The sequence below is a fragment of the Etheostoma cragini genome, chromosome 12 (genome assembly GCF_013103735.1).
Source record: "Etheostoma cragini isolate CJK2018 chromosome 12, CSU_Ecrag_1.0, whole genome shotgun sequence".
In the NCBI taxonomy this organism is placed as follows: Eukaryota; Metazoa; Chordata; class Actinopteri; order Perciformes; family Percidae; genus Etheostoma; species Etheostoma cragini.
The window spans coordinates 23,349,083-23,361,478 of NC_048418.1; the positions used below are offsets into that span (position 1 = coordinate 23,349,083).

The following is a 12,396-nucleotide window of genomic DNA, read 5'->3' on the forward strand; positions in this document are numbered from 1 at the left end:
ACTGCAGCCAAGACTCTGCTACGGTCACCTGGACGACGAGCATCGGCGCTATATTCTACGTTGCCGTTGCTGAGGATGGGAATGGGAATTCGCACAGTTGCAATTCAATGGGTACCAACTGCTTGATCAAAGGCCTGAGATGTGGACAGAATTACACCGCCAGCGTCATCGGCACCAATCTGGAGTGCAACAGCAGCGTCAGCAACGAGGTCACCTTCAGGACAGGTAGGTCGGGGGCTTGGATTTTGATTCGTGATTGTTTTGTCAGGAAGAAGATTTGTACTTACTTAAATTGATGCTACATCAAACAATGGGAAAATAACAAGAATTGAGCTATCTCTAAGATTTATAATGCACTTATTGAAAGTTCAATGGTCAAAAAATGAGACAAATAGTCAGATAGATCGATATTTGAGACAGAACTGGGAACAAGAAGATATGAAAAAACAACAAGAAGCTGGAAAGTACATAAATTATCTTACAATCAAGGCATGAACTAACCAATAGCAAACAGTCAACTGGTGGAATGAACTCTCAAGCTACTTTGTTATGGACAGCAGTTTTTATAAGAGTAAAGACAGAACTTCAGATGTTTTGAAGATGTGGCACCCTCACATAGATTTTGACTTTTCATTTGTACTTACTGAAAACTCTGCATCGTCTTGTAGTTTTGGCAGAACCTCTTTTAACAATCGGATGCACTCTATGTCTAATCTACTACATCTTGATTAAAGGTTGAGATCGGGAGACGATGATGGAGACTTTAAAGATGGACGAGTCCCAGGATTTCAAATCATTTGCAGCTTTGTTCAAACTGTTTCATGACACAGTGAGCAACTCTGTCCACACATGAATGTCAATGTCAGAGACCAGTGGACATCAGAATAACTAAGTTTCTTACAGTCTTCTTTTCCTGCAGGGGTCAGTTAATCTATTTCTGGGAGACAGATAGGTTTGACACAAATCCTTAATTGTGAGACCCTTCTATTCCTTCACCCTAGGGTCCACTTCATGGTGACACTTCCGAAGCTCCTTCACTAGCATGGACCACGCCACAACAATGTGTTACTTTAAAGATTTAATGAACATTATGAATGGGGAGATGGACATTATGAATGTGCAGATGTAGGAATTATTTTGGATGTCGTCCAATGTCTGGTCTGGGAGGATGTATGATGACCGGGTGGAGGAGACTCAGAGTGGGGGTTCCGTCTCGGAACCAGTTTTGTGCCCGAACAGTTTACAGGCCCCCAGACGGTACCTAAAAGAGACAAGAGAGAGGTTACAGGAAGGGATGAGAGAGAAGAAGGAAGGATGAAGAGGAGGGAACGGGAGGGGGGGTCAAGCAATCAGAGATAACGAGGCGGCTGCATGGCATGGTGTATGTAGGTTAGTCTGGTGCTTAGAGGCGTGTTTTAGGCGTGGCCCTGCTCCCGAACCTAGGTTAACAAATTAACTACATTTCATGCATAAACATCAACCTATCACATCTTCTGCTTCTTCTTGATCAGCTCCTTGTCCTCCAACCAACGTTGAGGCATTCAGAAACTGTCCCTCCAACAATGCTCTGATAGTCTGGCAGAACCATCAGCCTACAGGCCTCTACATGGCAACCGTAGAGGATCAGAGCCGAGCCCAGCTCACCTGCACCAGCACCACAATCAACAACTGCAAGATCCCCTCCCTGGTCTGTGGGGAGACATACAACGTCACCGTCACCTACAATGATGGAAAGTGTCTGTCCACCTCCACACCTATCACCATGGACTCAGGTAGGACATTAAGAACTGTTTCTGTCCAGATGATGATGATCGTTGTGTCCTAAATTTCCAAAAACAGGCTTACTTGGGATATATTCAGGAGATTAGGAGTAAAATGTTTTGTGTGCAAACCAAAATTACAAACGCATTGTCTCATAAAGAATAGCTCTGTGTAGAACTTTGTGTTAAGTATAATTTAAACAAAAGACATTGATGTCTATGTGATGTCTGTGTGCACAGGCAGATTAACATTAGAGGACCTGAAATTAAAAATTAGGTAATTTTTTTTGTTTTATTGTCCAGTTTTGAGGGCTTAATGGTTGTAATTTTGACAAAAAAATACTTATTTACGGTGAGTTCTTCTGGCTAAATGAGTCTAAAAAAGAGTTGTGCTTTGAGAAAGGGAAAGGAACCTTTTTTGTGGCAGATTTTATTTGGGGAGCTTAGCAGAGACTGTAAAATTATAAAGTTTAAGCACTGCATCTGTCATTTTGGTGTTATAAACAAACCCATGAGAGTTGGGCACGGTAGTGCAAGACACAGACACAAAGAAAAATCATCATCAGTCAATATCAGCATGAAAGCTTCAAATGGCGGTGCCCAGGTAGCTCAATTGGTAGAATGGGCACCCATATATCCCCTCTGTCTCCCCTTTCAAGTCTTCAGCTGTTCTGTCAAAAGTACCCCCAAAAAACTACAAATGACTTGTTGTCCCCTCTTCTTTCAGTGCCATGCGGTCCTAAGGATGTGAGGGCCAGGGTGGCGTGCGTCACCAACGAGCTGGCGGTCACGTGGAACACCTCCGTTCCTGCAGAGAACTACACCACCATGATCTCCACAGGAGTGGGTCAGCCTCTGTACTGTAACTCCACAGAGACACAATGCACCATGGGAGGCTTGTCGTGTGGAAGCTCCTACGCCGTGACCGTCTTCTCCGTCAGCGGGACGTGCTCCAGTCTGCCGAGTACAGTGGTCACAGTGCAAACATGTGAGAGACGCAGACTGACCATCTTTGAAGGATGTAGATACAGGAGTGGGGCTGCAGGATGAGGAAAATAATTCATCATGATGATTTTTTAACCCTCCGGTTTTCTTCGGGTCAAATTTGACCCCTTTCTAAAAAGTTTCTATAGCAGAAATTTGGGTTTCTTTCAAACAAATTGTCCAAAAAAGTAACGTGGATGGTTCCCAACAATCTCCTCACAAGTTAAATAAATCTATATTACATCATAAATTTGGGTGTTTTTAGTCAATTTTATAGCATTTGGAGAAAAAACAATTGGTAAAAGAACTTTAAAAAAAGAGAGGAAAATGTCAATAAAATTGACTAAAATGTGGACAAATGTCAAATGAAGTAAAAAAAATATCAAAAAGTGACAAAAAAAGCTCTCAAAATTTGGGTAAAAACCCACGGAAATTTCAAAAGGGTCAAAAAAGACAACCGTAAACTTGAATAAAAGTTTTTCATTTTAAATTTTGACTCCGAAAAACACAAATTTCCAGTTCGGCGGGAAGACAACACGATGGTGTTGAGATTGCGATATAAATCACAATATTAGAGGTAAAGCTGATTTTTGTATCATTATACTCATTTCCACTGAAACATCTCTAAATCATAAAATATTGTTGTTTTTTCTTTAGTCTGTTGGATGTGATCTCTACAAAAGCTTACATTGAGACATACATTTAGATTGGTTGGACACATGTTTTGTCTTTAACAAATAATGCGCCCCTGTGCAATGTGCATAATGCACTAGTCCGCTATGCATTTTCCATCAAATTGCGATTAATTGTGCAGTCCTATACAGTAGCAGTCCTTTCATTGAATGCTTTGTCAAACGTTTCCTTTATTTTTATTCCCCTTCAGCGCCGTGTCCTCCCACCAACGTCACAGCCGTGCACACATGCGCTCCGGATCTTGTTCCTGTGTCATGGGTGGCCAGCGACAGTGCCAAATACTACACTGCTGTCGCCGTGAGCGGCCGAGGTCACAGGTCCAAGTGCACAACCAACACAACGTCTTGCAGCCTCCCTGGACTCCACTGTGGGGAGGTTTACACCATCGGTGCTTCAGGAGCGGATGACAACTGCACAGGTCAACTGAGTGACACTGTCTCTTTAAGCACAGGTAACACAACACTGGCCCCCAGCAAGACTTCTTGCTGTTGTCCTTGGGTCCAATCTGACCCCTTTAAAAAATGTCTATATCTGAGATATGGGTTTCTCTTTAACCAAAGTACCACAAAAAAATTGATTGGATTCCTTACAATGCTCTTTGCAAATACAATTAATCACTTTCATTTCTGACGAAATTCTTTACTGTCCTCTGATCTCAACTATTAGTCAAAATAATTCACAATTTCAGCTTTTTTAACACAAAATATTAGGTTTAACTCTGTATAAATGAGGGTTATTGACCATGGATTCAGAAAAAGTACTAGTGGTAGTAAGGTGGTGTTAGTGAAAACTAAAAAAAGTCTGAAAAAGGGACGGAAATGTCGATTTTTTGTCCGTTTTTGACCCGGGAGGACAACAAAAGGATTAAATGGAAGTGTTTTTATTTCTAATAAATGTTTCACTTTCATTCATAAAGACTTAAAAATACCCTTTTAATTGCTTCCCCGTCCAGAACCATGTGCTCCGTCCAACGTGACCAGCCAGGTGATGTGTAGCGCTGCCACTGCGCAGGTGTTCTGGCCCCACAGTGCTAATGCAGTGAGCTATTCTGTGAAAGCCACCAGCAGAGGAGTGACGCTCCGCTGCAGCGGGCCCAACCCCAACTGCACGCTGGGTAACCTGGTCTGTGGCCATGAGTATGACATTGTTGTGTCTGCCACTGATGGAACCTGTGTCAGCAACTTCAGTGCCCCCTTCAAGCAAGACCCAGGTACTGAGAAAGACCTGTTTCAAAGTGTTTTATATCAGAAATATGGATTTATTTCAACCAAATTGCCCAAAAATAACATGGATGATTCCATTCAGGTAAAATTCATTTAAAACTTTTATTGAATTGTTGGGGTGTTTTATTTAATCTTATAGCATTTGAATTAGTTTTTTTTTAATGGTTTCACAACAGTATCTGGACTAAACTTTGACATCTACCCATCTGTGATCCACCCAAAATCCTTTGATCTTAACCATTAGACAAAATAATTCATAATTTCTGCCTTTTTCGATTGCACTAAGTCATGTATAATTTGATATAAATGAGGTTTGTGACCATGAATTCCAAGAACAGCATAAGCAAAATGAATATTTAATAGGTAACTATTGTATTGTAGATATCGGAAATTGGAGTTCTTCTGGATTCTGGATATCTGAAAAGTTCATATGTTCATGATGCATATCCAGATAGCTAGTAAAGAGTAACTACCACTTTTTTCAACCTATTTAGCTTTGTCTTGTTTGTAAGTGATTGATCAGAACAACAATCTTTGAAATTGATCCAACATTAAGCATTAAGGTAACGGGCAGCCACGGACCAGCTGCAATCTAACCCCATGGGGCAAATCTTCAGCGTCAGTTTGGTCCACTTAAAGGGTTTTTGATGCTAAAAGGCTGAAATTATATTCTAAGTGTCTGACAACATTATGGAAAGGATCCCTTCAGATTTTTTTTTTTTTAAACCTCTTTGAGACCTTTTTAGTTAACCAGAAACAGCTCTGAGGTCACTAGCACTATCCCACCAGACTCCATTTAAAAAACAGTGCTTTTAGCATGTATGGAGCCAACATATATTCACGTTACTCTATAATCACTGTTTATTTCAACCAAAACTAGAGAGATGACTGGAAAAGTGGTAAAACAACGCAACGCAACACGGCTTGTCATAGTTTTATTTTGTTTCTCTCAGCTTTAAATTAAGTGTATTTTACGATGCTAAAATTGTAAATTTGGAGAAAATTTGGGTTTAGCAAATGCAATTTTGCGTCTGTTTAAATGATTTTTCTCTTTAACTGAAAGGTCTACCTTCTTAGAAATCCTCACCGTAATGTTGTTAGACACTTACAATAGTAATCTGAGCCTGTCAGAGACAACACAAGAACATTTGTGAGCCTAAATACAAGTTGCACAATTGTCCTATTAGCTTACATTGTAGCTTATTTCGCTGCTGCCGACCACAGCGATCTCACTTAATACCGGACCAATGTCAAAGATTGTTGTTCCTATCAGTCACTTGATGTTTTTACCCATTGGTTTTTTTACGTATGAAACAATATAATGTGTTTATTTAGAGATATAGAGAGCCATGCTAGCTGCTTCCAGTTTTTGTGCTAGGCTAAACTGAGCTAACAAGCTGGTCCATAGAATTCTGCTACGTTGATTTGAATGGAAATTGCCTTTCTATCCATTTTATTTCTATGGGTTCATCACTCCATTGTCATATTCAGTGCACAGACATACAGTAAGTTGCACCTATCTTCTCATCTAACTATTGGCGAGAAATAAAATAAGTATTTCCCAAAATGTCAAACTATTGATTTGACTGCCGAACCTGACAAAATGTTAATGCTGTATTTTAATGACTACTTCACCTGTCCCCTGTCTCTTTTCCTTCTCACTCCCCAGTCCCGTGTGCCCCGCAGAATGTTAGCGTCACCCTGGTCTGTTTCAATCACTCCGCTCTGGTATCATGGGTGGGAAGCCCCAAGGCTGAAAGTTACAGTGTGACAATGACGGGCCAGGATGGACACACACACCACTGCCACACCAACACTACCAGCTGTCAGCTACCTAACATCCACTGCGGTGAAACCTACAGCATCACGGTCACACCGTACTCTGAGACATGCACAGGACCCCCAAGTGCAGTTTACAGCTTTCAAGCAGGTGCAGAAAGACTTGAAGAGCAAAACTATCCCTGCATTTCAGCTCAGACAGAAAACATTAAACCATTTGTTTTCTCCCCTTCTCTCCAGGTCTTTGCGCTCCTATTAATGTCACCGTGTCTCCGGCTTGTGAGGACAGCACTGTCTCTTGGACTCATGTAACAGGGGCTGAGATGTACATAGCAACAGCAACTGCAGCTGATGGACACAAGCACACTTGCAGCTCAAACTATTCCAGCTCATGCGATTTCACCGGCCTCCATTGTGGGGAAACCTACACTGTTGCCGTGGTAACTGTGGACAGGGGCTGCTGGAGCGAGCCCAGCTCAGCCGTGGAGCTGAGAACAGGTGAGAGCAAACTGTAACATCGAAAACATAGATGTGGCATTGTGCAGAGTGACAATTCATATCCGTTTCCCTCTGTATTCTCCTAGCTTTGTGTCCACCTACCAACTTAACGGGCCGTGTCAGTTGCGATACCAACGCACTGACTCTCACATGGGACCCGACTCCAGTGTCCCGGGTCACCTACACTTTACAAACCAACCTAGGCGGCCAATTCCCTCCTTCAGTGTACACTACCTCTAACACCTCACACACGCTGACCAATGGGCTGTGTGGACAGCGATACGCCGTGCGCATTGCAGCACAGGATGGAGACTGCCTCGGCAGCTACAGCTCGCCCATAGAAATAAGCACAGGTAAGATGTGTTTCTATGGAAACATCTGCAAGAGTTTTATTTGCTGTAGTAGAGTAAAAAAATCTCCTAATCTCAGTTTTTTTACTCCTTTAGCCCCGTGTCAGCCAAGCAACCTCATTGCGCGTGTGGACTGTGGGCCAAACAAAGGGAATTTCTCCTGGTTGGGAAGCAGCGGAGTAAGTTTCTACACTGTTGAGGTGACAGGAGTTCACGGCCACGTAGCTTCCTGTTCCTCCAACGACACATCCTGTGCCGTAGGACTTGACTGTGGCCGTTCGTACTCGGCCACACTGGTGGCTTCCACAGAAAGCTGCAACAGCAGCAGACATGCTGCTGTTCATTTTGACTCGGGTAAGATATAAGAAAGAACAGGGCCTTTTCCAAGAAATTGATGGCACTGAATATGTCCTGGGGGCCACTAGTCTCGCATTGTCAGACCTATCTCCACAGCGCCGTGCAGTAAGGTCTAGCTACATCATAGATACATTCTAGCATAGGAGAAAAAAACGCACCGGGCTGTTTGCATTTCTTTAAACTGTGGTGTCTGCACAACAGTGCTGGACGATGTGTGTTTCTTGATTATGAAGTTTATTATATCAAAGATTCTGCAGCAATTTACAAGCTCTGCAGAAGCTTGGAGGGTCGCAACCCAATGAACACACTCTAGCTTCCAATACGTCAGACATACTTTATGCAGGATATGTCGAGGTCACATGTTAGATAACGTATAGGATTTGCTACGTGGCGAACCAAAGATCACATCCCAGTCATCATTTTTTAGCCCAAACATCACTTCCAAAGTTCACTCCAACTCATAACCAAAATACAATTTATGAATGAATTTATAATTCATTCATAATTTATGTATGAATCACAATCGACTGTGTCTCTGCAAAAATAGTCCCGAGAAGGATTTTTTTTTTTGGTCGAATATTTGCACCCCGCAAAAGAAATACAATATTGAATGAAGTTCACCCAATAGAGTAAAGGGAATTATTTTAATTAGATGGACACGAGGTTAATTGTAATTTTGTGTATCTCTGTGTGTACTTCAAGAATCCCCACCAATCGGCCCCAAAACGTCCCAGATAGATAGTAAATGATGTGTTCATGTATGTTATTTTTAAATCTTCACAATCATTCCCCAAAAGAACCAGGCAGGCCTGCCTTTTTGCACAATCCAAATTTTCTTTAACCCTTTTGTTGTCCTCCCGGGTTGAAAAAGTGACCTAAATTTGACATTTTCGTCCCTTTTTCAGACTTTTTTTAGTTTTCACCAACACCACCTTACTACCACTAGTACTTTTTGGAATCCATGGTCAATAACTCTCATTTATATAGAATTGTAGCTGATATTTGAGTTATAAAAAACAGTCATTCTAAATTATTTGGACTAATAGTTAAGATCAGAGGAACTTACAGATGAGTTTCATCTGAAAAGAAAGTGATTCATTGGATTTGCAAAGAGCGTTGTATGGAATCCAATCCAATTTTTGTGGTAATTTGGTTAAAGAGCTCACTTTTCAGATTTTTTGAAGGGGTCAAATTTGACCCGAGGACAACAGGAGGGGTAAAACTCGTTTTCAGCAAGTGGCTTTCCAGCTTAAAGGTGTGTTTTCCGTTGCGAAGGCAGCAAAACACACGTGCAGTATGTTAGTCCAAACTATGGGGCCATCTATGCATATTTTGTCACAGAGCAACCATGTATCAAATGTCACAATGTCAACTTAACTTTTCTATACATACAGATGCATAACAAAATTGACATTGTAACATTTGTGCAGTATATAAACTGTAGAGTATGCTGCTATCTATAATATAACTCTCTCCCATAGCTCCCTGTCTCATGGAAGATGTCTCCGCTGAGTTGCACTGTAACACCAACGTGATGGATGTGAGTTGGACGGAGACGGGCTCGGACAATTACACCGCCTGGGCCATCAGCACGGGTGGACACAGAGCTTCCTGCAACTCGACGTCCAACTCCTGCTCCATTCGTGGTCTGCAGTGTGGCGAGGTCTACGAGGTGGTCGTCACCTCCTCCTCCATCCACTGCCCAATCATCGCTGGTTCTGACTACAAAGTTCAAACTGGTCAGTGCAGATCCTTCATGTGCATCACTTCAAGTTGAAAAATATTGCTGAATAATGATGATTTCAATATAATCCCCCCCCCCCCAGCTCCTTGTAAACCTGAGAACACCACTGTCGACCAGAGCTGCAGCAGCAACACGGCGACAGTAAAGTGGAGCCAGGGCAGCGCACCACAGAACAACACTGTTACAGCGACGTCTGCTTCAGGTGTTAACTCCACCTGGGACTCCACCGAGAGCAGCTACACCTTCCTGGACCTCAGCTGTGGTCAGCTCTACACTTTCACCGTGATGGGACACGCCAACGGGTGCATGAGCGAGATGAGCACTCCTGTAGAGAAGCTCACCGGTACGCTGATTAACTTGACTTTGACAACCGTTTCTTGCTAAGTTAGCTAAGACGATAGCACTGTCATGTCGCTACGCTTGATATGAAGGGAGCACTAGCATTTTCATTTCATTTTGTTTCATATTTAGTATACAGGAAAGTCAAAAAGTAACATTACATTACAATGCAAACGGGCTTGACTCAGTTCAAGAACTGGTTTTCAGCCGGTTCCTGTTCTGCAGAAACACAAAACCTAGCTACAGCACGTCGAGACAGATAGTTGTACAGTACATCGATGAGGACTAGACACATTTAGACAGTTTGAATAAGGACAAAGACATTTACACAAGACATCAGCTAGGCTAGACAAATACGGACAATGCAAACAGGGCTTAGACAAAACAATACAGGAACAGTTAATGCGTGCAAGTGTAACTGTAAGCAGCTGATTAGCTTAGCTTAGCATTATGCCAAAAAAACAGGGGGACAGAGCTACTGTGGCAAACAGCAAAGACAGGCCATGCATCTGGTACCATACATATAGCTGTCGTAAATGAACTATGCCCCTGGACCCCCCACCCCCCTACTCCCAGCTTTGGACTTCTGGCTCCGCCCCTGAACATGACAAAATACTATTAGTTTCAGAAGTTTGAGCATTTAATTTCTGTCCAGGTCCCTGCCAGCCTGATGGCCTCTCGGTCACTTTCCACTGTAACACTAAGTCTGCACAGCTGTCCTGGACCCCCATTGATAACGCTGTAGACTACTACGGCTGTGCCCAGGCCGGAAACGGAGACATGCTGCACTGTCACAGCAGAAATGCCACATGCACCATCCAGGATCTCGATTGCGGAACAGTTTACAACTTCTCCGTCCAGGCCTCAGATGGGAAATGCAACAGCTCCTTTAGTGCCCCCTTACAGAGTGGAGCAGGTATAAGAGCTGCACGTAAGACTCAATAACTCTTTAAATATGCCGATTAAATGGACTAATACATTACACCGCTCTGTCTCTTAGCTCCCTGTCCTCCAGACAATGTTACGGTGAAGCTGATGGCGATGCAGATGAAGATCCAGGTGTTGCGCTTCTCCTGGACAGAGGTCACCTGTAACGACACAGAGTATATCCTGAAGTTAAGAGGAAGTCTGCTGGGAGACAGCCAGGCCCAGTTTGATCTCTCATCCTATTGGACAAGCACAACGTACTTTGAGATTCCTCTCCCGTGCGGTTCAGCCTACTCTGCCACAGTAGAGAGCAGGAACGCTGCCGGGACCAGCAACCCGTCAGTGGCTCTCAACGGTACAACAGGTAAACTCCACTTAACGGAGCTTCTGTTCAAACACACTTATTACATTTTGCACTTCAGACCTTTGGGTAACAATGTAGTAGTAAATGTCGTTATCGTACCATAGCATTTACTACTAAGTGTACTACATACACTTACTGTCCACAGAGCCAGATACATGACAGTAGACCTTCTCAATGCAAAGAAAGGAATTACTCAACAACAAGTACCTCAGACGTGTATTTGTATTTGATTCCTTTCGAGCACCGCCCCTAATATTGTGCATGCTGGTTCCCTACCATGGCTTACTGAAGGGGTCTGCAACATCTTTAATATGAAGTGCCAATTCAAAATGTTCTAGTTAATCAGCGTGCAACGTGTGCAGTGTTATTATTTTTTTTTCATTTAAACTAACTTTTCACATCAGAATCAGAATCCAAATCAGAATCAGCTTTATTTGCCAGGTATGAGGACACATGCGAGGAATTTACCTTTGGTTGGAGCAAGCCTCTGGGTGCTGCAGCTATTCAAAGCGCCGCCACACGCTCTCTCGAAAGGATTAATGCAGACAGCAACATGGTATACAATACATAACAACACATTATAATGCACAGGATCACACACAGTACATGTGGTCACATGAAGGGATTTTTTTAGGTGACTTGGGAGGGTGGAAAAAACAAAAGAAAGGTTTCCGAGGCCGTCAGTTTGAAGGGTGGAGGTATAGGGACGGGTAATGTATGGTGTGGAGTAAGATAATGAGTTTGTGTATGTGAAGTATGAGGCGTCAGACTGTCTATGTTGTTACAGAAAGATCAGATTAGTTCGGCCTCCTTGAGGAGATGTTTGAACTTCCTCTGATTTCTCTTCTCCCAGCTCCTTGTCCACCATCAGGAGTGGCGTACAGCGGGAACAGCTCCTTTGCGACAGTTTTGTGGAACGCGTCCGTGTTCGCCACCACATTCAGGGTGTACGACAACAGTGTGAAGCCAAGAGTCCAGCTGTGCAGCACCGCAGGGCTGTCCTGCTCCCTGACCAACGTCACTTCCACTAACATTGGGATCACAGCTGGCAACACAGCTGGAGAAAGTCAAGCGACAAGTGTGCCAATTGGTAGGAACTAGAGCCCGACCGCTATATCAATGGGTCCATATTATCAGCTGATAATATGCACATACAAATATATTGGTATCGGCATTTATAATGGCCAATTTAATAAGGAAGATGTATTTTTTTTATTCATTCATCAGAATCATTCATAATGGCAAATAAATGAGTCTCATACATGAAAAAACGGACTGTCAACAATGTTATGAGCGTTGGCGTTGCATAGTCTGTCCACCAGAGGACGCTCTTCAACGTCCCTGTTAGTGATGGCGTTGCATAGTCTGTCCACCAGAG

General features: G+C 42.9%; 2 protein-coding genes across 2 annotated transcripts in view; one reads left to right on the forward strand and one right to left on the reverse strand.

Annotated features, from left to right (window-relative positions):
• The window catches only part of prpf38b (pre-mRNA processing factor 38B), a 20,107-nt gene continuing 7,711 nt past the window's right edge, over nucleotides 1–12,396 (reverse strand). The window contains exon 7 of the transcript XR_004658811.1: nucleotides 1–28. The gene's annotated coding sequence lies outside the window, so the exon portion shown is untranslated. The remainder of the gene's footprint in view (nucleotides 29–12,396) is intronic.
• LOC117954394 (fibronectin type III domain-containing protein 7-like) overlaps nucleotides 10,721–12,396 on the forward strand; it is a 3,260-nt gene continuing 1,584 nt past the window's right edge. The window contains exons 1-2 of the mRNA XM_034888154.1: nucleotides 10,721–11,018; nucleotides 11,872–12,108. Of these exons, the coding sequence (XP_034744045.1) occupies nucleotides 10,763–11,018; nucleotides 11,872–12,108 (493 nt within the window). The 5' untranslated portion in view covers nucleotides 10,721–10,762. The remainder of the gene's footprint in view (nucleotides 11,019–11,871; nucleotides 12,109–12,396) is intronic.